Source organism: Scyliorhinus torazame, chromosome 16 (genome assembly GCF_047496885.1).
Source record: "Scyliorhinus torazame isolate Kashiwa2021f chromosome 16, sScyTor2.1, whole genome shotgun sequence".
In the NCBI taxonomy this organism is placed as follows: Eukaryota; Metazoa; Chordata; class Chondrichthyes; order Carcharhiniformes; family Scyliorhinidae; genus Scyliorhinus; species Scyliorhinus torazame.
The window spans coordinates 183,090,342-183,115,828 of NC_092722.1; the positions used below are offsets into that span (position 1 = coordinate 183,090,342).

A 25,487-nucleotide genomic window follows, 5' to 3' on the forward strand; every position below is an offset into this window, starting at 1 on the left:
TGCCCCCTCTGAGCGAACACCTGTAATGAACCTGTTACGGCAAGCTTAATTGTCTCTAGCGTAAGAAACCCTGCCATGTCACTGACCCAAACCCCCGAATTTGGAGGCTCCAAATCCCTCCGTTCCAGCAAAATCTGTCACCGGGCCAGCAGGGAGGCAAAAGCTAAAATGTCGCCTCTCTCCCTCCCTGGGCTCCCGGATCTTCCGACATCCCAAATATTGCCACCTCTGGACACGGAGTCACCCTCCCTTCCAGGACCTCTTTTGACATGACATCTGAAAACCCCTGCTAAAATCCCCTCAGCCTCGGACACGCCCAAAACAGGTATACATAGTTCACTGGACTTCCCCCACACCTTCCTCAAAAAACTTACTCATCCGGGCCAGTCATATGAGCCCTGTGGACCACCTTGAACTGGATCGGGCTACGCCTGGCACACGACGAGGATGCATTGACTCTCCTCAGGGCCTTCTCCCATAACCTGACTTCCAACTCCCCTCCCAGCTCTTCCCCCCACTTACTCTTCACCTCCCCAAACGGAACCCCTTCCCACTCCATCAGTTCCTTGTATATTTCCGAGACCCTCCCCTCCCCAACCCCTATTTTTGACATCACCTTATCCTGTAGTCTCCTTAGTGGTAGGCGAGGGAAGCTCGGGACCTGCCTCCGAACAAAATCCCGTACCTGCAGGTACTGGAGCCCCTTCCCACTCGGCAGCTCAAACTCCTTCTCTAGCTCTTCCAGGCTCGAGAAACCCTCCTCAATGAAAAGATCTCCAAATCTCTCAATCCCTGCCCCCTGCCACCCTATGAAGCCCCCATCTAGCCCCCCTGGAGCGAATCGGTGATCACAGATCAGTGACCACACCGACGCCTCCTCCAGTCTCATGTGCTGCCTCCATTGCCCCCACACTCTCAGGGCTGCCACTACCACTGGGCTTGTGGAGTACCGAGCCGGCGGGCCTTAACAAAGCCTTCAGACAGGACAGCACGGTAGCGCAGTGTTTAGTGCCGCTGCCTCACGGCGCCGAGGTCCCAGGTTCGATCCCGGCTCTGGGTCACTGTCCTTGTGGAGTTTGCACATTCTCCTCGTGTTTGGTTGGGTTTCGCCCCCCACAACCCAAAAGATGTGCAGGGTAGGTGAATTGGCCACACTAAATTGCCCCTTAATTGGAAAAATGAATTGGGTACTCTAAATTTATTTTTAAAAACATAGCCTTCAGACTCATGCCCTTGCAAGGTGCCGCCTCCACTCGCTCCCACACCGACCGAGCCCCCACTACCCATTTCCTAACCAATAATATATTAGCCGCCCAGTAGTAATTACTAAAGTTCGGAAGGGCCAAGTCCCCCTCCCCGCACCCCCGCTGAAGAAGGACCTTCTTCACCCTCAGAGCTCTCCTGGCCCACATAAAACCCGAGCTCGCCGCATTCATGTTCCTAGAAAATGCCTTGGGGATGAAGATTTTTTAATTTATTTTTTTAAAATATTTTTTATTAAGATTTTTTAACAACACAATTTTTCCCCCTGACAAACAATAACCCCCCCCCTCCCGTAACAAAATAGCGCAAAATCTCCGAGCAAGATATATACATGGCAAGATGGTATATTTACATAGCTTTATACACTGGCTCTTGGCCGCACGTACCGTTTCTCCCCACCCTCCATGCCATCTCCCGCTCGTCCATCCCCTCAAACAATCTCTCGTTCCTCCCCCCCCCACCCCCCAGGGTTGCTGCTGACCGACCTTCTTCTAACGCTCCGCGAGATATTCTAGGAACGGTTGCCACCGCCTGTAATTGGGGATGAAGATTGGAAGACACTGAAACACAAACTGCAATCTCGGGAGGACTGTCATTTTCACAGTCTGTACCCTCCCCGCCAATGACAGCGAGAGCACATCCCACCTACGGAAGCCCCCTTTCATTTGCTCAATCAACCTGCCCAAATTTAGTTTATGAAGCTGACCCCAGTCCCGTGGCACTTGAATCCCCAGGTACCTAAAACTCCCTCCCACCACTTTGAACGGCATCTTCCTCAGTCTCCTCTCCTGCCCCCTTGCCTGGATCCCAAAAACCTCACTCTTGCCCGAATTCCCGTACCAGCCTCCCTGAACAGGCGCTAGAATGTAGCGACCGGGGCTTTTCACAGTAACTTCATTTGAAGCCTACTTGTGACAATAAGCGATTTTCATTTTCATTTTCAAATTCAGCTTGTAATCCGAGAACCAACCAAATTCCTCCAGTATCCCCATAATTCCTGCAATTACCCCCCAATGGGTCTGTTATATAAAGGAGCAAATCATCGTCTAGAGCGAGACCCTATGTTCCGCCCATCTTTCACTATCCCCCGCCAAATGTTCGATGCTCGCAGAGTCATTGCCAAAGGCTCTATGGCAAGGTATACAGTAGTGGGGAGAGTGGACACCCCGGTCTCGTCCCCCGACACAAACTAAAATATTCTGATCCAACTGTTTGTCCTTACATTCGCCACCAGTGTCTGATATAGCAACTGGACCCAATCCGCAAATCCCTGCCCAAGCCCAAACCTTCCCAGGACATCCCACAAATACTTCCGCTCCACCCAATCAAAGGCCTTTTCTGCATCCATGGATACCACCACCTGTAATTGATAATATGGAAAGATATGTCATTTGAAACATGGAAGTCTGGCAATATCTGGTCTGAGAGAAACATGAGAGGATACAGGGAAAGATCCCACAAAGGGTTAATAGCAGCTGTCAGGGAAGGATTGTAAAATGCAGATAGCCTTGGTCAAGCAGAATTAGCAAACAAGACAAGCAGGATTTTGAATGAAGCCAAAAACAATGGCTTACACCTTCATTGAAAGTAACTATCTTAGTAAGGATCTGGAAAAGAATGGATGAGGTTCAGTTGAATTTGGTGATAATTCTAGGTGTGAAAATTTGCTAATACCAGGTAAATTAAAGAAAACTGGAGACTATCAGTCTACGAGAAACATAATTCAAAGCCAAAATCAAAGTCAAAATTGAGCTGAGGACACAATTGGAAAATAAAACTATAGAATGACAGGAATTAAAGGTAACACCTCTTGAAGTCAAAGCATTTTGAACATCACAAAGGAAACAATGTAATCAGATCGATGAGATGAAGTCATGTCAAAAAGAATACTTAGTTGGATTAAAAGGTTTAGATCAAAGATACTTTTTACAATCAAAGAAAATAAGAGTTACTTTACAATAACGTCATAAAAACGTAACTGTTAGAAAGAGAATATAAACCCGAAGAAAGGGGATAGCAGGCAGAACCAGAACACAGAGGGAGAGAGAGAGAGAAGCAGAGAAGGAACAGGCAGCTAGAGTCAGATTACAGTCAGCTCGGCCATGGGAAATGGACAGGGCAAAGCAGCCGAGCTAAAATAGCTAATACATCTAAGGAAGACTAGAATTTAAAGAGGAGCCAGAGTCAGCTCAGAGATAGCTCTCTTAGCTCTGTACATGGGAAAGATAGGACACAGCAACCGAGCTCATCAGCGAATACATCTAAAGAAGACCAGACTTTAAAGAAGATTGATTGTCAAGTTGGGCCTGAAGGTCCCTTAAACCAACCAGAAGGATCCAGAAGCAAGATCTTTTTACTTTTCTGTAAAGACAGTGATTGCATCTTTTAAAAAGAAAAACATATATAATAATAAAATAACTTAAAAGTTTTAACCTGAAACAGTGGTTATTAGTCTACTTTACTTACTTAACAATGCGGGACCTAGGATCGATGCTACTAAGTGGTAAGTAGATGAAATCTTCGGTGAAGGTATGGGTTATACTGGGGGATAACTTGAAAATATAGTTTGACCTGAATAGCACCCACTGAAGCCCGTATCGGAGTCGGGGAGTGAGAATCCCTGATCACCATTAAAATGTCGGCCCTTTTTGGTATAAGGGAACTTCTAATAATAGTGGTGAGTTTTCAAAAACACACCTCGACCTCGCGCCCCTCTGCAGGCATCATCATTACATTTAGGAGCCGCCTAATGTTGGACGTCAGGTGTCGTCCCTTCCAAATCCCATCAGGTCCTCCCCTATTACCCCGGAACACAATCCTACATAGGTGTTTTTAGACCTAGTATTTCAATCTTTTCAATTGGCAAAGATCCTCATTTGCATTGAGGTCAGCCTTACTTAAATTTACTATCTTAGTAGCTGTCCCACTTTTTCCTTTTAAACTTTAAATCACACTAACTGAGCACCAAAACACTGGACAAAACTTTAAATGCTTACTGCCTCAAGCATATACAAACCACAATATGTACTGAAGGCAAAAAGCAACCCCACCCCACTGCACCAAATTTCAATTTTTAACAAATTCCCACATTTGCACTTTGTTACACTACAGGTTGTTCTATGACCACTCTGTCAACTATTCTGAGCTTACTCCTGGGAGCTGTTGCTCACTGTTTGAGGTTATAGAATAATTCATATTTGTTTCCACAATAATTTTCAAGAATCATATCCATTTGTTCGCCCTAGAGATAAATCCTGCTTTCAAATTTGGGTCTAGCACATACATGCATATGGTACTAATCTAACAACATTAGTCCAGGAAATATACTGCGTTCCATTTGGCAAATATAAAATGAGATACTGTGCCTCCCTTATCTTTCAACAGGCAAACTGTTTAAAAGACAATAGGAGAATAAAACATTTAAGTGTTTTTTTCTCTCTCTGATGAATTAATCAGCCTAACTAACATACCTCATTCAACAACAATTTTGCATAGTACAAATAATATCAAGTTAACCTTCCCGAATCAGTGCAGTTTATCTTGTCCAACTTTCACAAAACATCAAACCACCTCCCTGTATCCTAAAAGAATTTAGATGAAAGCCCAGCCAAGCAACTTTGGCTTAGAAAATAGGCATGTCTCCATTTTATTTGAGTGTTCACCTAACCTTCCCGAATCAGTGCACTTATTAGGGGTTAAACAGCTGACTTGTAATGCAGAAGACCAGCAGGGCGGGTTCAATTCCCGTACCAACCTCCCCGAACAGGCGCCAGAATGTGGTGACGAGGGACTTTTCACAGTAACTTCATTGAAGCTTACTTGTGACAATAAGCGATTATCATTTTGTCCCAACTTGCACATAACATCAATCCACCTCCCTGTATTCTGAGAGAATCAGGAGTAAGCTCAGAATAGTTCAGAGTGGTCACAGAACAACCTGGAGTGTAAATGTGAGAATTTGGTAAAAATGGAAATTTAACCTGGAGTGTAAATGTGAGAATTTGGTAAAAATGGAAATTTGGGGCAGTGGGGTGGGGTTACTTTTTGCCCAGCCAAGCAACAAAAGGCATATCTCCAATTTATTTGTGTGTTCGCTTGCCAGGCAAACACTCCAGACAGATTGGGGCTGAAGACTTCCCAAGGCAGGATTAAGGAATTCCCAACATTTTGAGTTAACCATCATTGAGCAGGTCACAAACTGCTGATTATTTTTGTTCTTTGGGAAAACTTTAATGTCTAGTCATTGGCTTTTGATGCAACATATACTTGTGCTTTGTTTTTTTAAGGGCTTGAGGAAACATATTCTGTGAAAAATCCTCACTTTTTTCCAAATCTTATCTGCAAGTATCCAGAAAAAAAAAAAAAGATTTTTAAATTTTTTTTAATAATTTTTTTTTTTAATTTTTAAAATCGCACAATTTATCAAGCTTCACGAATACACTGTCTTATCAAGTATCTCTACATCTCAACAGAAAAAAAACATTTGTCAAGCTCATCCCTTTAACCGAAAGCTGCACAAATCATTTTACCAGGAACCCCTTTTGTCCCAGCGGCTCTTGGAATCCTCAATTTTGGAGTATTTATGACTATATTGTGTCAGGATCACTTCAACACTGCTGTCTTATGCGCTGAGGTCCCGAATTCGATCCCGGCCCCGTATGGAGTTTGCACATTCTCCCACTGTCTGCGTGGGCCTCACCTCCACAACCCAAAGATGGGGAGGTAGATGAATTGGCCACACTAAATTGCCCATTAATTGGGGGGAGGGGGGAAAGAATTAGGCACTCTAAATTTTTTTTAAATCACTTCAACAAAAAAATGAGAGCTTGCCTTGACTGGAAGGCAACGAACGTCTATTTTGAAGATAAGCAGCAATAACTTGAATTAATATAGTGATTAACGTAGTAAATCATCCACAGATGCTTCACAGGAGCACTACCAAAATGTGACGTATAAGAGGACAGGTGGCCAAAGTTTAGTGGAAGAGGAAGGCTTCGGGTGGAGTTTTAAGAACTCTCTTAAAGGGGATCAGAGGTCCAGAGGGTGAGGGTGGGAATTCCAGATATCAGGGGCCTATTCAGCTGAAGGTACAACTAGCAGTGATGATGTAGTTAAAATCAGGGATGATCCAAGAGTGGTGCGAGACGGCTGAGGGTTGTAGGCCTGGGGCAGGTTACAAAGACAGCACGAGGTATTGGAGCAATTCAAAAACAACAACGAGAAACAAAGTATTGCCTGACTTGGAGACAGTGTCGACCACTGAGCATAGGAATCGGGATACTAGCAGCAGAATTTTAGATAAGCTCCAAGTTTACAGAATATAATAAGGGAGGGCGGCAGATAGTCAAGTCCGGGGGTAAAGGCATGGATGAGAATTTCAGAAGCCGAGGAGCCGAGGCAGGGGGGAAATCCAGGATTAGAATGCTGCTTCTGAGTATTCCAAGCAAAAGAAATGCCTGGTCATGTCCACAGGTATGCACCAAACTGCACCAATACTCTACTAAAATTGTAATTGCACAGACTGCGCAGGCTTGCAAGATTTATGACTTGTGGATTTTGTCAGGATGTGGAGGCTTTGGAGAGGGTGCAGAGGAGGTTTACCAGAATGTTGCAGGGTGTTAGCTATGTGGAGAGGCTGAATAGACTCGAACTGTTTTCATTAGAAAGACGGAGGTTGAGGAGTGACCTGATTGGGGTCACAAGATTATGAGGGGCATGGATAGAGTGGATGGGCAGGCACTCTTTCCCAGGGTGGAGGGGTCAGTCACCAGGGGGCATAGGTTTTAAGGTCTGTGGGGCAAAGTTTAGAAGAGACGTGCGAGGCAGGTTTTTTTACGTAGAGTGTGGCGAGTGCCTGGAACGCGTTGCCAGGGGAGGTTGTGGAAGCAGATACATTAACGGCGTTCAAAAGGCATCTTGACAAACACATGGATAGGATGGGTATAGAGGGATATAAGAACATAAGAACTAGGAGCAGGAGTAGGCCATCTGGCCCCTCGAGCCTGCTCCACCATTCAATGAGATCATGGCTGATCTTTTGTGGACTCAGCTCCACTTTCCAGCCCGAACACCATAACCCTTAATCCCTTTATTCTTCAAAAAACTATCTATCTTTATCTTTAAAACATTTAATGAAGGAGCCTCTACTGCTTCACTGGGCAAGGAATTCCATAGATTCACAACCCTTTGGGTGAAGAAGTTCCTCCTAAACTCAGTCCTAAATCTACTTCCCCTTATTTTGAGGCTATGCCCCCAAGTTCTGCTTTCACCCGCCAGTGGAAACAACCTGCCCGCATCTACCCTGTCTATTCCCTTCATAATCTTACATGTTTCTATAAGATCCCCCTTCATCCTTCTAAATTCCAACGAGTACAGTCCCAGTCTACTCAACCTCTCCTCGTAATCCAACCCCTTCAGCTCTGGGATTAACCTAGTGAATCTCCTCTGCACACCCTCCAGTGCCAGTACGTCCTTTCTCAGGTAAGGAGACCAAAACTGAACACCATACCCCTGGTGTGGCCTCACTAACACCTTATACAATTGCAGCAGAACCTCCCTAGTCTTAAACTCCATCCCTCTAGCAATGAAGGACAAAATTCCATTTGCCTTCTTAATCACCTGTTGCACCTGTAAACCAACTTTTTGCGACTCATGCACTAGCACACCCAGGTCTCTCTGCACAGCAGCATGTTTTAATACTTTATCATTTAAATAATAATCCCTTTTGCCGTTATTCCTACCAAAATGGATAACCTCACATTTGTCAACATTGTATTCCATCTGCCAGACCCTAGCCCATTCACTTAGCCTATCCAAATCCCTGTGCAGACTTCCAGTATCCTCTGCACTTTTTGCTTTACCACTTATCTTAGTGTCGTCTGCAAACTTGGACACATTGCCCTTGGTCCCCAACTCCAAATCATCTATGTAAATTGTGAACAGTTGTGGGCCCAACACTGATCCCTGAGGGACACCACTAGCTACTGATTGCCAACCAGAGAAACACCCATTAATATGGCACAAGGAAGTGCTGTGGGTTTTGGCAACGATTGGTATCATGACCGGTACAGGCTTGGAGGGTCGAAGGGCCTGTTCCTGTGCTGCATTGTTCTTTGTCCCAGTTGCATGTTCCCCGTTGCTCACAGCGCCGAGAATCAGATGGCTATAAACCATCACTCGCTAACGATAAGGGGCCGCAATGGGGAACGCATGATCAGGGCCGCACATAGCCCCATTTTGTACATGGAGGAGCTCCGCTTGCCGGAACTCCTCGGTGTAGAGAGAGATTGGGACACCATTTTTAAATGGCACCCAGATATCTCAGGCCCCCAATGTGACTCCCTGACCTCCCCTCAAGCCCCAGCGGACTATGGGATGGCCCACTTCCCCCCTCAAACACCCAAGCAGGGCATCCCCAGCCTGATTGCCAGCACATAAAAAATGTGAGCGTCCCAAATAGAGAAAAGTATCACTCTGAAGCTAAATAATTCAAATCAAATTTCACATTTTAGGTGCTTCAGTAGTGTGCATTCTAGGCTGACGCATGAAAGTTGTTCAAAATCAAACGTGTCATTCCATTCTCACTTCAGTTTTAAGTGAAATCACATAGCTTCACTGGGAACTATTAAACTATTCCCATCATTACAGAAATGTCAGGGGAAAAAAAGTTACAAAATTCACAATGAGTTGCGAATCGTCATTTACAAATAACTTTAAGCTTCAAGCAATAATGAATAACTCATTACTTTTGTAAGTGCACAGGCATGTCAGGCAAGAACTCAGCTGTAAAGCTACTACCCGGTCCAATAGCTAGCTATGTCGAGACGTCATGATGAATGTCAATATGGATAAGTTGTCAGATGGAGTTAGAAGCTGAAAGGGAAGAATCCTGTACAAGATACTCGATACATTATCCATTTGTTCTACTATTTCATTCAACGGCTGAAGATTTGTTTCCACCGATACTGGCCAGAATTCTCCAGTCGTCGGGATTCACTTTTCCCGCAATGCACCCCTGCCAGGGGGTTTCACGGTGGCGTGGGGTGGTTTCAACGGGAAATTCCAATGACAGGCGGCACGAAGATAGAATTCCGCCGCCAGCAAACGGCGCGCTTCCGAGAAATACGCTTAGATTCTACAAATAGCGATGTGATAATCACCAGGTTATCTATGTTAATTATGCTGCCTGAAGGATAAACGAGAGTCCGTATTCGCGAGTGTTCTTCATAAAGTTGACGTGAAGGGGAGGACAGAGCTTCAGTTGAAGATCTTATCAAAAAGACTGCACCTCTGGTGGTGCAAAGTGTCAGTGTACATACATTATGTGAGCAAGTATCTGTATGGTGAGCATGCTAACTCAAAGCCATGGCTGTCACTTCAAACACAAAATCCGATAAAAATCTGAAATGTTAACTGTGTTGCTCTCTGTACAAATGCTGCCAAACCTGGACAGTATTTTCAGCATTTTTCTTTTAACTTCAGATTTTCATCCATAGTATTCTACTTTAGTGCTAAAAGATAAACAGAAGAACTACACACAGATGTTACTTGTTCTTGACAAGCTCTACAGGTTCCTTTCTGATATTCACATCAAGGTTTCAGTCTTTGCGTCCCCACATAGTGTTATTTTACTTTAACTTATAAATGAATTCTCCAGCTGTAAGTCCCCCATCAAATCTAAATTATTACTGGTTCCCTCAATTTTACCAAACGCTTATCTTTTAGCAATGGCACCAGAGCTGCCATAAGTCTTGGTCAACATATTCCTGGAGGTTTCACCACAAGACGCCTTAGCCCCAAATTCCCTCCCTTTCCAGCAAACATCCAACAACGTTCATCACCCAACACATCCATCCTTGCACTGTCCCGCTATCCCGCACCGATTGGAAAGCAAGCCCCTCGATTCGGTATTTCTTGACCGTCAGTTGAACTGCCTTTATTCTCTCACATCTCCAAATATTTTTCAGAAAGCGCGCAAGGAAAAATTACACACATTTTTTTTTTAAATGGCCCAATGATTTTTTTTTCCCCCCCTGGCTGACCCATTGCACTGTCTTGGAGATTAGTCAGGAATTAATTCCTGGAGTGCAGGGCAATCCTGTAAGGTTGACAATGATCATAGGCCATCCTAATTTATTAAAATGCTCCCCAAATCACCATACCTTCCACAAAACGCCTAAAAAGACATTACTCTCCAATTGTGTCTTTGGCTGTTCTCCAGCCCCATTTTAACTGGTGAACATTTAGGTCTGGCTGAAGCACTGATCCACAGCTGAGCATGCAGCAGTATTTAAACTGCCTGTGGGAACAAACAAGGCACAATGATACTGCCCCATTACATGACAAAATAACTTTGATAATCCTTAAGACATACAAACTTTAATCTTAATGAATGACTCACGTTGCGCAATATTTTTAGGCTTGAGAACAAGCCAGATGAAGGAGATCCCAAGAAAATTTCAGAGCAGCAGAATCTCTCATTTGTAATTTTTACATGGATGTGGGAAGTTTTTTTTAAAATTTAGAGTACCCAATTCTTTTTTTTCCAATTAAGGGGCAAGTTAACGTGGCCAATCCACCTACTATGCACATCTTTGGTTTGTGAAAAAAATGAAATGAAAATCGCTTATTGTCACAAGTAGGCTTCAAATGAAGTTACTGTGAAAAGCCCCTAGTCGCCACATTCCGGCGCCTGTTCGGGGAGGCTGGTACAGGAATTGAACCATGCTGCTGGCCTGCCTCGCTCTGCTTTCAAAGCCAGCGACTCAGCCCTGTGCTAAACACCCCTGATTCCGTGATTGTGCGGGTGAGACCCATGCAGACACGGGGAGAACGTGCAAACTCCACACGGCCAGTGACGGGATCGAATCCGGGTCCTCAGCGCCATGAGGCAGCAGTGCTAACCACTGTGTCACCATGCCTCCCTGTGGGGAAGTAATTTTAATGGGTTGATATCATTTGCCTTTTGAAGTTCAATTTGGGTCACTGACACAAACACATCCAAATAAAAGCAACTCTAAGTTCGATGTGATTGTTTCACGCACCTGTTAATGAAGTTGAAGGCAGAGAATAGGCTCTCAAGTTGGCCTGCAAGAAAAAAGAAAAAGCAGTTAATGCAGGACATGAGGTAAAACAATATCGCAGCATGGACAAAGTACCACACCAAGTCTTCCTAGATGAAGAAACTGAAGGTTCACTGCTCATTACTCATGTCTGGTTCTAGTTATAGTCACAAAGTGGAAACGTGAATGCAATTTTGGCGTGGCCAATCTACCTACCCTGCACATCTTTGGGTTGTGGGGGTGAGACCCACGCATGCACAGGAAGAATGTGCAAACTCCGCAGGGACAGTGACGTGGGTCCTCAGCCCTGTGAGGCAGCAGTGCTAACCACTGGGTCACCACAACACCCTTTAAGCTGACTGCAGATTCCAATGACCTTAAGCTCACAATCCCGGACGTCTGGTTGCGGCTATGCCTAGGTAGGTCGCACGTTCGGCAGCTCCCGCCGGGAACAGACTTTTGGGCTCTTCAGAGAGGCCCCAATGGCAATTGTTCGACAGCTTCCAGTGTGGGAAGGTGACAGCAAGGTCCCCCCGACATTATATGGATTGGACCAGGAGTGGAGCGGTTAAAAATGTGATCCTGGTGCAGCGAAAAGTGTGAGGGAGGAAAAACAAGATGGCGGCGGGTGGAGACCAAGCAGCGTGAGCGCAGTGGTCGCAGGAGCAGCAGGAGTTTCTTAAACGCTGCTTTGAGGAGCTGTGGACAGACATGTTGGCGCCAATGAAGGCAGCGATTGAGAAGCTTGTGGAGACCCAGAAGGCCCAAGGGGCGGCGATCCGGGAGGTGCAGCAAAAAGCCTCGGAGAACGATGACAAGATCTTGGGCCTGGCGGTGAAGGTGGAGGCGCACGAGGCGCTGCACAAGAGGTGGGCGGAAAAATTTGAGGGCCTGGAGAATAGGTCGAGGAGGAAGAATCTTCGGATTCTGGGTCTCTCTGAAGGAGTGGAGGGGCCCGATGCCGGGGCACATTTGAGCACGATGCTCAATTCCCTGATGGGCGCGGGAGCTTTCCCGAGGCTCCTGGAGCTGGATGGGGCTCATCGGGTCCTGGCAAGGAGACCCAAAGCCAACGAGCCGCCAAGGGCTGTAGTGGTGAGGTTCCACCGCTTTATGGACAAGAGAGTGTGTCCTGAGATGGGCCAAAAAAAGAGCGGAGCAGCAGGTGGGAGAACACGGAGATCAGAATTTACCAGGACTGGAGTGCGGAGGTGGCTAAGAAGAGGGCTGGTTTCAACTGGGCTAAGGCGGTGCTCCATCGGAAGGGGGTGAAGTTCGGGATGCTGCAGCCAGCGCGATTGTGGGTCACGTTCCAAGATCGGCACCACTATTTTGAAACGCCTGATGAAGCATGGAACTTTATACAAACTGAAAAGTTGGACTTTAATTGAGGGTTTGTCGTGGGTGGATGTTTGCAGTGTTTACTGCATTGGGGATTTGATGTGGGGGCTGTGGGAGAGTGTGGGCGTCGGTGTTGGAGGGGCAGGGCCCCACGGAGGAAGAGGGGGAGGGGGGGGGGCGGGGTGGAGGCCCGGAGATGGGGAGTTGGTGTAAGGCCGCAAAAAGAAGCTGCGCCAGAGGGGCCAGGGCAGGCTCAGGAAAGCACGCGCTTTTTCCCACGTTAGGGAAGGATGGGGGCGGGGCCGGGGGGGTGCTGGAGAGGAGCGCACACCGACTGCCAAGGGGTGGAGGGATTCTCACACCGGGGGGGTCGATGGAATGGCGGGAGAGGCCGGGGTCAGCAGGAGTCAGCTGACTTACGGGAGTGTCATGGGGGAGCAAAATGGCTAGATGAGGATCTAGCAGCGGGGGGGGACGGACGGACGGACTGGGTTGCTGCTGCATTGGCCAAAGGGGAGCTGGAAGTAGGAGAGGTAGTCGGGGCGGGGTAGCGCCGCCTGGGGGACTGGAGGGTGAGGGAGGCGCGGGCACGTGGCTGGCTTAGAAAAGGAGAAGGCTAGTTTGGGGGGGGTCAAGGAGGCCCGGGTGTTCGCGCACTTAAAGGGACTGAAGGGGCAGACGTGGTTATGCTCCAGGAGACACATCGGAAGGTGGCAGATCAGGTTAGGCTGAGAAAGGGATGGGTAGGGCAGGTCTTTCATTCAGGGCTGGATGCGAAGAACAGAGGGGTTGCAATACTGGTAAGGAAGCGAGTGTCGTTCGAGGCACTAAATATTGTAGTGGATAATGGAGGTCGATATGTGATGGTAAGTGGTAGGTTGCAGGGGGTGCGGGTGGTACTGGTGAACGTATATGCCCCGAATTGGGATGATGCCGAATTTATGAAACGCATGCTGGGTCGGATTCTAGGTCCAGGACGGGTAAGAGGCCAGCTGCGGCCAAGGTGCTCAGGGGGTTTATGGACCAGATGGGATCCATGGAGGTTTGCCAGGCAGTTGGCCAGTGAATTTACCTTCTTTTCCCACGTCCATAGAGCCTACTCCCGGATAGATTTTTTCATTTTGAGTAGGGCGCTAATCCCGAAAGTGGAGGGAACGGAATATTCGGCCATAGCCATCTCGGACCACGCCCCGCATTGGGTAGAGCTGGAGTTGGGGGAGGAGAGGGATCAACGCCTGCTGTGGCACCTTGATTTGGGACTGTTGGCATATGAGGGGGTGTGTGGGCGGGTGCGGGGGTGTATTGAAAGATATTTGGAAGCCGACGACAACGGGGAGGTGCAGGTGGGGGTAGTCTGGGAGGCGTTGATCAGGGGAGAGCTAATCTCCATTAGGGCCCACAGGGAGAAGAGAGAGGGGAGGGAGAGGGAGAGGTTGGTGGGGGAGATTTTAAGGGTGGACAGGAGGTATGCAGAGGCCCCCGAGGAGGGGCTATTAAGGGAGCAACGGAACCTCCAGACGGAATTCGACCTGTTGACCACGAGGAAAGCAGAGGCACAGCGGAGGAAAGCGCAAGGGGCGATGTATGAGTATGGGGAGAAGGAGAGTCGGATGCTGGCACATCAGCTTCGTAAGAGGGAGGCAGCGAGGGAGATTGGTGGAGTTAAGGACAGAGGGGGGAATACGGTGCGGAGTGCGGTGAGAATAGAGGTATTTTGGGACTTCTATGGGGATTTGTACAGGTCTGAGCCCCAGCGGGGAGGAGGGGATGCGACGATTCCTAGATGAGCTGAGGTTCCCGAGGGTGGAGGAGCAGGAGGTGGCTGGTTTGGGGGCGCCGATTGGGCTGGAGGAGCTGGTTAAAGAATTGGGGAGCATGCAGGCGGGGTAGGCCCCGGGGCCGGATGGGTTCCCGGTTGAATTCTACAGGAAATACGTGGGTCTGCTGGGCCCGTTGCTAGTGAGGACTTTTAATAAGGCGAGGGAGGGGGGGGTACCTTGCCCCCGACAATGTCCAGGGCGCTGATTTCTTTGATCTTGAAACGGGACAAGGATCTATTGCAATGTGGGTCGTATAGACCGATCACCCTCCTCAATGTTGACGCTAAGTTGCTGGCGAAGGTGCTGGCTACGAGAATCGAGGACTGTCCCCCGGGGGTGATTCATGAGGACCAGACGGGATTTGTGAAGGGTAGGCAGCTAAATACAAATGTGCGGAGGCTCCTCAATGTGATTTTGATGCCCTCGGTGGAGGGGGAAGCGGAGGTCGTGGCAGCTATGGACGCGGAGAAGGCCTTTGATCGGGTGGAGTGGGAGTATCTTTGGGAAGTGTTGCGGAGGTTTGGGTTTGGGGAGGGGTTCATCAGTTGGGTCAGGCTGCTATATAGAGCCCCAGTGGCGAGTGTGGCTACGAACTGGCGGAGGTCGGAGTACTTTTGGCTGTACCGGGGAGACGAGGCAGGGGTGCCCCTTGTCCCCCTTGTTGTTTGCACTGGCAATTGAGCCTCTGGCCATGGCACTGAGGGAGTCCAGGAAATGGAGGGGACTGGTTGTATGTGGCGGATCCGGTGGAGGGGATGGCGGAGGTCATGCGGATCCTTAGGGAATTTGGGGACTTTTCGGGGTACAAACTCAACGTAGGGAAGAGTGAGCTCTTTGTGGTGCATTCAGGGGACCAGGGAAGGGGGGATAGACGAGCTACCGCTGAAGAGGGCGGAAGGGAGGTTTCGGTTCCAAGGGATCCAAGTAGCTAGGAGTTGGGGGGCCCTGGACAAGCTCAATTTGATGCGGTTGGTGGAGCAGATGGAGGAGGATTTTAAAAGATGGGATATGCTGCCACTCTCACAAGCGGGTAGGGTGCAGTTGGTCAAAATGACGGTCCTCCCGAGGTTTCTCTTTTGTGTTCCAGTGCCTTCCCATTATGATCCCCAAGGCCTTTTTCAAACGGGTAAGCAGGAGCATCATGGGATTTGCGTGGGCGAATAAGACCCCTAGGGTGAAGAGTGTGTTTCTGGAGTGGGGGGGGGCTGCCGAATTTGTGTGGCTATTATTGGGCAGCCAATGTGGCGATGATCCATAAGTGGGCAATGGAGGGAGAGGGGGTGGTGTGGAAGAGGCTAGGGATGGCGTCCTGTGTGGGCACGAGCCTGAGGGCGCTGGTGATGGCATCTCTGCCGCTCTCGCCGACAAGGTACACCACGAGTCCGGTGGTGACGACGACGCTATAGATCTGGGGGCAGTGGAGGCGACACAGGGGCGAGGTGGGAGCCTCGGTTTGGTCCCCGATTCGGGAGAATCATCAGTTTGTCCCGGGAAGGATGGATGGGGTTTTTCGGAGCTGGCATCGGGCAGGGATTAGAAGAATGGGGGGCCTGTTCATCGATGGGACGTTTGCGAGCCTAGAGGCGCTGGAGGAGAAGTTTGGGCTACCCCAGGGAAATGCTTTCAGGTACATGCAAGTGAGGGCATTGTGAGGCGGCAGGTGAGGGAATTCCCGCTGCTTCCAGCACGTGGGATTCAGGACAGGGTGATTTCGGGTATATGGGTTGGAGAAGGCAAGGTTTCCGCGATTTACCAGGAGCTGAAGGAAGAGGTGGCGGCCTCGGTGGAGGAGTTAAAGGGCAAGTGGAAGGAGGAGCTTGGGGAGGAGATAGAGGGGGGTCTGTGGGCTGATGCCCTGAGTAGGGTTAATTCTTCCTCCTCTTGCACCAGGCTCAGCCTAATACAGTTCAAAGTTACTCACAGAGCGCAAATGACTGGGGCGAGGATGAGTAGGTTCTTTGGGGTGGAGGACAGATGTGGGAGGTGCTCGGGGAGCCCGGCAAATCACGTCCATACGTTCTGGTCGTGCCCGGTGCTGGATGGGTTTTGCGAGGACTATGTCCAAGGTGGTGAACGCCTGGGTCAAAGCGAGCTGGGGATTGGCATTATTCGGGGTATCGGACGAGTCGGCAGTGCAGGAGGCGAAAGAGGCCGGTATTCTGGCCTTTGCATCCCTGGTAGCCCGGCGGAGGATTTTGCTACTATGGAAAGAGGCAAAGCCCCCGAGTGTGGAAGCCTGGATCAATGACATGGCAGGGTTCATCAAGCTGGAGAGGATAAAGTTTACCTTGCGGGGATATGTGCAAGGGTTCCTCAGGCGGTGGCAACCGTTCCTAGACTATCTCGCGGAGCGTTAGGAGGCGGTCAGCAGCAGCAGCCCAAGGGCGGGGGGGGGGGGGGGGGAGGGGGGTTCTTTTGGGGTGGCGTTTGGGTGAAGTTCGGGGGATTTTCCCGATTTGTGTTTTTAAATGTTATATGGGGGGTTATTGTATATGGGGGAAATCCAATGTATAATTTCTGATTGTTGTGTTCTTGTTTCTTTCTTTTTGTTGGGGGGGGGGTTGAAAATTTGAATATATATATATTTTTTTAAATCTCACAATCCCAGAACTGAATGTAGGTCGGATGATCTCAGTTATAATCAGTCACGATCAGGAACATGATATAGATTCAATGGATGGTAAACAAAACTCTTATTTGGGCAAAACCACACAAGGGCACACACGTACACGATGAACAACCACAAGGGTCCTGGTTAGGTTACTTGCCTGTTTTAGCGTTCCTCCTGAAAAAGGAATGAGGGGAGAATGCTTTCCTTTTTGCAACCGGAGTTTCCGGAGTTCTCGCGCCTTTTTATAGGCCTGAAGTGTGTTCTGAAAATCATTATTGGATAATCCATGCTGCTGCTGGAGCCGTCTAGGAGATAAGCGAAGTTTCATATACCACGGTGTACTTGCTGAACTGTCTCTACCATTAGAATACTTCAAAACATCAAGCGACGATGTTGGCGATATAATATGTTGGTTTGGTAAGGAGCTACGTCTCAAGGCAGTTCTTTGATACTCCCCCGTGTCGCATTTAGAACTTAAATCTTGCATTGCAGAGGTTGCTTCAGAGTTAGAAGATAGTTTAACATTTTTTCCTTGATCTTGCACTATTGTACCCTCAGAGGGATACTGGCTTGAAGGTAAAAACAGTCTTCGCACGATCACTCGTGGAGAGCCAGGATGCTGAGTAACCTGGCATTTAACTACGCCTCCCATACTTTCTTTATTCTCGGACTTTAAGACACCTTTCATAAAAGCCTCTAGCACAGGGCTTCTCTGAGGCGATGGGGGCAAACGCACGGATCTTTTGGATTTAAGTGAAGGTGTCTTGTGGCTGTGGATTGGTTCCGCATTCTGTAATACAGAGGTGTCACATGTACCAGCTTTTCGAGGCGAGCCCAAAATTAATCTATCCTTTCCTTTGTGGAACAAAAAAGGAATAAGAGTTAGAAGAAAGGGCACAATAGTCTAGAAAAGTTCAATTTTGCTAACTATTTACAATTAGTTTGCAGTTTAGTTCTGAGAATTAGTCAAATAATCAAAGTATGCCAACCCAATATGTTAAGCTGAATTCTGGTCACTAAGGGAGAAAAAACATATTACTCTAAAGCCAGCGATACAAGATGTCACGGTTGAACAATTACTGATATGGAACCATTCACCTGCTCAGCAATTAAAATTATCAGCTCCCTTCTCCAAGTTCAAAGACATATTTTGCAAAGAAAACTTACTGATAAAACATTCAGCCTTGTGCATTACATTAGTGCAGTTTAACTTGTGTGTTTAAAATAAGACATCACTTTCTTTCACCTTATGTAACCATCTTTGATTTTGTAAGTTTAGAATGAAGTTCTATAATTAAAAAAGTTCTTTTCACTTTCATTACTTAGGAACATGTTGGGTGTGTCTTATATTTAGCACACCAATCGCTTTCAAGCATTGATTTTATGTGTTTTATATGAACTGTAATTTCTGTAACTTTATAAGTTCTGTAAAGCTATTCTGTATTTTTTATTGACTTTTGCTAAGCACTGACAAATGCAGCAATAAAAACATACAATGGCAAAGCAGTTCGCTCAACTAAAACACATTGATAAGCACCTGTTTTAATGGGGTTCTACAGGACATACCTATATATCAATTAGACATTTGGACTGATTAATCCTCAGACATCATATGCTGCCTCATCTCAAATAGAGCACACATCAAAACCGCCTTCACTTATATTTTAGACATACCCTATGTAACTTTTAAGTAACTATCCACTCTGTAATCTTGTTTATTAGGTTTAAGGATTATAAGCAACTTTACCATTCTGAGAGCAGCAAGGTGGCGCAGTGGTTAGATTTTCACAGTAACTTCATTGTAGTGTTAATACAAGTCTACTTGCGACACTAATAAAGATTATTATAAGTCTCAAATGAACACAATTGAAGTTTAAGTTCAAATTGTACCTAGAACTTACAACAGAAGGCCAGCCGGCGCGGGTCGCCGAGGCTGGCCGGCGCAGGTTGCGAAGGGCCGAAGCTCAGCCGATTGGTAAAAGTGGGTCCCAGGAAAGAAAAGTTTGAAAAACACTGATATATACTAAAGGAAGGTTTAACAGAAATTTGACATGGTTATGATAGGTTCAGTTAAAGTAGACAAAATAACGCTGTTCCCATTTGCTGATGGTACAATGCCTCGGGCAGAGATTTAAAGTGGGATGCATGAAAGAACATTTTTACACACCAAGTGGTGATGATCTGGAACTCACTGCCTACAAAGTGCGGTGGAAGTAGAGATGATCAATGATTTCAAAAATATTTTGATGTACCCATGAGAGAATGAAACTTGCAGGGTTATGGTAAGAGAATAGCGTAACGGGACTGACTGGATTGCTCGACCGAGAGCTGTACAGACCTGATGGGTCAAATGGCCTTCTAAGCTGTAAGGACTCCATGACTATAAATTGGCTGTTGCATTTCTCCAGTAGTCTAGAGACACCATTTCACATCCTTCATTGGTGGCAAAGTGTTTTGGGACATCATGAAAGGTACCATATAATTGCCTTTTTGTTTAATACTCCAAGAGATGACCAACTGGAAGCAGTTCTGCAACATAAACTGGTTATCATGTTCCGTTTGCTGAAACCGCTGTCGTCCTTGAATTACATGAAAGTCACCAGAATACACCAGCACCGTTGCCCAAGATCATGTTTCATAGAACATAGAAAATACAGCACAGAACAGGCCCTTCGGCCCATGATGTTGTGCCGAACCTTTGTCCTAGATTAATCATAGATTATCATTGAATTTACAGTGCAGAAGGAGGCCATTCGGCCCTTTGAGTCTGCACCGGCTCTTGGAAAGAGCACCCTACCCAAACTCAACACCTCCACCCAACACCAAGGGCAATTTGGACATTAAGGGCAATTTATCATTGGCCAAGTCACCTAACCCGCACATCTTTGGATTGTGGGAGCAAGCTATGGTCCACAATAATCCTGAATATTGTTGAAGCCTTCAGTAGTTCAAATCATGTTTAACAGTTCACGACCAATCTGGAATATTCTCACACATCCAACTCACTTCCAGGAGAGTGGGATCAAATCACGTCAGCTGTGCCCCGCTCTTGCGCCCAGACCATTCCACTGGGTTTGAACATCATTATCACCAGGACTGGGTCAATGAAAACTATGCTGAAATGTGACCCTGTAGAAAATGAGCAGCCTTTACTGTCCGGCAGAATAGCCCACGGTCGTAAGTCAAGGAGGCTGCCTTCCAACAGCTCATGGTTGATGCCCAAAAGACAAGTTCTGAAGATAAAAGGACAGGTGGTGGGACGAGAGATCCAGTAATATGCAGACCATGACATGCAAAGGGCTATCTACAGACCAACACCAAATGGACAGAATTCCCTTCACTCACAAGATGATGTTTCGCTTATTAAGGATGACAATACCATACATCAAAACCAGAAAGAACTTTTCCAACAACTCCTCAACCTTGAATCCAGAGAGGCAGATGATACTGTCCAAGCTAGCCATACCCAGTACCCTGCAACAAGCAATTAATTTTTTTTTTTTTTGGGGGGGGGGTTTTTGTGTGCCTCTTTTTAATATTTCATCCTGGTACACAACCCCCCTGACAAATGAGTTTTAAAAAAACACTGCACTAGTTAACCTCACAAGGATATATATTTTTTTTAAATAAATTTAAAGTGCTCAATTCATGTTTTTCCCAATTAAGGTGTGGCCAATCCACCCACCCTGCACATTTTTGGGTTGTAGGGACGAGATCCACGCAGACATGGGGAGAATGTGCAAACTCCACACGGACAGTGACCCAGGGCCAGGATCGAATCCATGTCCTCGGCACCATGATGCAGCAGTGCTAACCACTGCCCAACCGTACCTTCCCCAGCATTTTGAAAACTGGCACGGGGGTTGAATAGAGGGGCCTCAGGGGCCGGATGCAGCCCACGGGCCTGACAGCCCTGCACCATATGGAAGCATGTTGATGTCTCTGTGCCTTGGTCAGTATTTATCCCTCAACTAATTTTGCACACTATGTGTGAGACCTTGCCGAATGCACATTGGCTGCTGCTTACGGCTGCTGTACAGATAGGCGGCACTGCAAAGTGCTTTGGGACATCTTGAGATCGTAAAAGACACTAGACGAATGCACATTCTTTCACAATCTCAGGATGTCCCTAAGTGCTTCGCAATCAATGCAGTCTGCAACAAGCAATCAAAAGGATGAACAACAAAATTATATTTTCAAAGCTGGTGGGCTTATTCTCACATCAGGACTCCATGCATTCATCCTACACATTCGGGAGGAAAAGAATACCTCATCCCCACCTCACCAATCCATTCTAGGATCACAACAATGCTAAGTATCCACAAGGGGGATAAAATCATGCTGTGGAACTATCAAGATATTTCTCTCTTGTCCATAGTAGGGAAAATCCTGACATGCATCGTCCTGAATCGCCTATTTCTTGTGGCTGTGGAAATTCTCCCAGAGACAGTGCGGCAGCTTTAAGATGTGACAGTCGAGGAGTATTCTACCTAAGATCTTCCCGATTAGTTGAGGTTGTAAGCTACCAGACAAGGTCTTGTCAATATTTAAAGTAAGACTCACTGTTTGGGATGTCTAATTACAGTATCAACAATGTTCCTTGCTTCGGTATACGAGATAGACTATCACTTAGGGGGCTATTTTATCCGTAACTTCAACTAAGTCTTTCTTATTCTGAGAGCCGGGTATGGGTAAGTCATCCTCCAGTAGCCTCAGAGGTGAGAATATGATGAGCCTTAGTTAAATATCACACTTATTTATGAAAATAGACACGGATCTGTATGGTAAAATATATATGCAATTTATTTAAAGAATAAGAGTAATACAAGTTTTTCATTCATGATACAGTTCGGCAAATACAGGGTGTGATGAGTTAGCCTGTAAACTCCTTAACAACATAATTGCTTAAGCTATAAACACTTCATACTTACAACGGCTAGTAGCCTCGGAGTTCAATACTCAATCAAGAGCAGAACTCTACAAGTCGAGATAAAGGCAGCGGCTTGGTCAGGTAAACACTCAGCAATCTCCTAAACAGCTCTTGAGGCGAATCCCTTTTTTCGCAGCCTTTGCTTAAACATTTATATTGTTTTCTTACTTAGGGAGTTGAAGGGAGTTTTAGCAGACCACCTGCTTCTAAAGACACTAGATCAACTCCCAACAGTTATTTCTAGACAAACAGTAGCCTCCCTTAGTTGGCAAGGCAACTAGACAAGCAGTAGCCTCCCTTAGTTGGCAAGGCTTATTTCTAGACAAGGCCACTAGACTTAATGAGCTCACTGCAGCTTGGCTTTTACAAAGATAATGTCTGTAATACTTGTTGAAAAACATTATTGCAATAAGTAACGGTTTACAAGAGATACAGGACATCAGTCATCCGTTTTTAATAGAGTTAATACATGATTTAATATAAAGTCAGTTCTGATCAGTTTTTAATATAGAGTTAATACATGATTTAATATAAAATCAGTTCTGATCAGTTTTTAATACAGAGTGGATACCGCCACATCCTCCTCTTGAGCGAAAGAAGTCTGGTGGCTAATATGTTCTTCGGATAATTTTCTTGATGAATGTCCTTGAGTTTCGCTTTTTATGGTCAATGGTTCATATTGAATGAATGTCCATCTTTGTTGCATTTCTTTTTTCCTTCTAATTGTTTGGAAAAGGGTTGATTCTGCCACCAGTCTGCCATGGGTGTTTTTCCCATGATATATGCTTCTGATTTCCGAATAGGCGGTTCAGTCCATCTTTTGAGGGTCCATAATAAGAGGAGGTAACAACAGAAGCCCAAGAGGAGTTTTGCTTCGTAATTTGTCCTCATGTTGAGTGTGATTCTGGGATTAGTGTTACGGGCATTTTTCTTTTAGCAAGATATGGACTGTGGGTATTTTGTCCAGGAAATCGGTTTCTGTTTCGGAGGTACAGTAATCTAAGGTTAACGCATTCAATAATAATGTTACAGTTTCCTGTGATAAGGCAAGCTATTCCCAAGGTTTTCTAATGCTAATTAGGATTAAGAACGTAGATTATACAAGAGTAATGAGCATTGTCTTTCTCCATAGGCTGAGTAGCCTCCAAGTATATGGAGAATTGGCCGGGTTGGCCATCTGGAAAGATAAGGTGGATCTAGTCAGTTAGAGTTAGTGCCTAGGTGGGGTAAGCCCCATCTATCCTCTCTCTGGGGGACATCACGACTTGCTTATCTCATTACTGCTTTCTGCAGCGCTCTAAGTCCATTTGGCCAGTTCCTTGCAGCAGGTTCTCTTTGTTTTTTACCCAATCAGCAAAAGTCTGGCTTGATGACCTGGGGTCATTCAGATAGGTTTGGTAGGTACTCGCATGGAGTGGAGAATGACCATACATGGTTAATTTGGCTACTTTCATCTGGCGTATTTTTTGGGCATCCAATTGCCATGGACTAAATCCAATTTCGTGACTTACTTCATCGCAGATCATTTTCAGCGTAAGGTTGGAAAATGTGGCTTCCGTGTGCTCGTAGGCCGAGGGGTATGGGGTCTGGTTTTGTCCCCATCCATGACAGAGGGAGAATTTCTTGAATCCTTTCTTAAATTGATCAATTAATCTTTTCTCATCTCGGGCGACCTTGGCATAGAGGGTATTTTCCCATTCTGAGGGGACTGAAAATATCTCTTGGAAGTTTTGGGTATCAGCTTGTATTATTATTTTATGGACGCCTTCTTGTCCTCTGAGGGACACTATCCTTTCTAGGCAGACCATCCATCTACCATCATCTGGGTAGGTCATACGGAAGGTTTCTGTCTGTAGGAGCTCCGCTAGTGTCATGATATTTGGGTATATATGCCTGCTTTGGAGGCAGTTGGCATACCCTCCTGCCCAGAGTGTACATATTGGATTGAATGGGGTTTGCTGACCTGTTTCTTTTTCCATGGTCAGTATTTTGAGGGCTTGTTCAGGGGTACATCCTATTTGAGGTGCTATTTTATAAGAAGTTAATTTCAAGATTATCTTTTCTGCCAGCCTAGAGTCGGCTTCATAGTTGTCAGGTGCTTGGGGATGAGATTATTGGGTCGGATGACCTTGGGTCATAGTTAAAACGGATTTCTATTTCCATATTAAGTTCCCATGCTTGGATCAAACAGTGCAGAGTACTTCCAGTAAATATTCTGATTGGAACAGGTTACACACTGAAATTGTGTACGGTGCCTTTGCTTCACGGGGAGATTGTGGGCAAAGATAGGCATTCCTGTGGTTAGATTACAATGGCTTGTTTGGGCTTTCAGGAAGTTCTTGCTCATCAGTCCTTGCAAAAGGGTTTCTTCTGGTCGCTCTGGGATGTAAGGGCAAGTATAAGAATGAGAAGTTTAGTTACTCCAACATGGAACTGCACTTTGTTGCAAGTGAAGGTGCCATTGTTAGATCTACAAAAGGTTAATGTGTCTCTATGTCCAGGGTCATTATTCAAGTTTTACAGGTGGTGTGTATAGAAGTTGAAATTTAGATGATCATCCATTGGCGTGGTCATCAAGGTGAGGCAAGAGGTCCAGTCTTCGGTTCAGCATGGGTATAGGAATTGGTATATCAATTCTCCGCATTAGGGGGTGCGATGCTCAAGCAATAATTGTTGCCGCTTTCACAGAGTATAGAGGGTTTCTTGTCTTTGTTGATTGGTTTGGATTGAGTAGTATTGATTTGCTGAGCCCCATTGTTGGAGGACGGTGCAGTAGGGGGAGCAGAAGATTGGATTGTCAGACATGATGGTTTGTAGATTTGTTTTTGATTGGTCTTCTGCTTTGGTTCAAGTTTTGGCTTTGGCGGTCGGAGCTCCAAGGTGATCTGGGCCAATCTAGTATTGTTAAGGCGCAATATAATTAGGGTAAGAGGTAGAAAGGCAAATGCCACAATATATCCTCCTTTAATAATATCAAAGTTCTTTGTTCACAAGGCAATGGAGAATAAAAGATTGGGAAAGTGTTAAATTAGGTCAATACTACATATTTGGAAAGTGTTACAGGAAGGTGAGGCAGACTAGGGGGACATAATCCGCAGGTCATAATTCGCAAGTTGCTGACAATGTCCTTCTCTTGGCCATCTAGGCTGCTGAGCAGACCGGTGGAAATACTAGTGTCCAGGGAACCAAAAAGAAAAAGAAAAAGGAGAAGTGGAAGGGTCCTAAAAACTTCTTTCGTCTTATATTTTTTCTTTTTTGTCAGAGAGAGGCACATCGAAGTTATGGTTGAACACATTGACATCAATGACTTCTAGTCCCGAAAGTACATCCAGCCCAAGCCCAATTCCAGGCTCTTCCATCAGCGAAGAGGCACAATTAATATGTCAATAAAGCAGAGGTAGAAACGTGTGGCGTGAAAAGCGCAGCGCGTGGAGGGGTAAGGTAATAGCCAAGGATGCTCA

At 46.3% G+C, this 25,487-nt stretch overlaps 1 protein-coding gene across 3 annotated transcripts in view; it reads right to left on the minus strand.

Moving 5' to 3' along the window:
- Positions 1-25,487, minus strand: part of slf2 (SMC5-SMC6 complex localization factor 2) — a 154,777-nt gene that overhangs the window by 52,749 nt on the left and 76,541 nt on the right. For 2 of the 3 annotated variants that reach the window (XM_072479571.1, XM_072479572.1), the window contains 2 exons: positions 17,254-17,951; positions 11,307-11,349 (listed from right to left, as the gene is read on the minus strand). In XM_072479571.1, the coding sequence (XP_072335672.1) occupies positions 11,307-11,349; positions 17,254-17,951 (741 nt within the window). Of the gene's footprint in view, positions 1-11,306; positions 11,350-17,253; positions 17,952-20,102; positions 20,123-25,487 lie in introns of those variants that run through there. The other variant, XM_072479573.1, reaches the window with a different exon arrangement.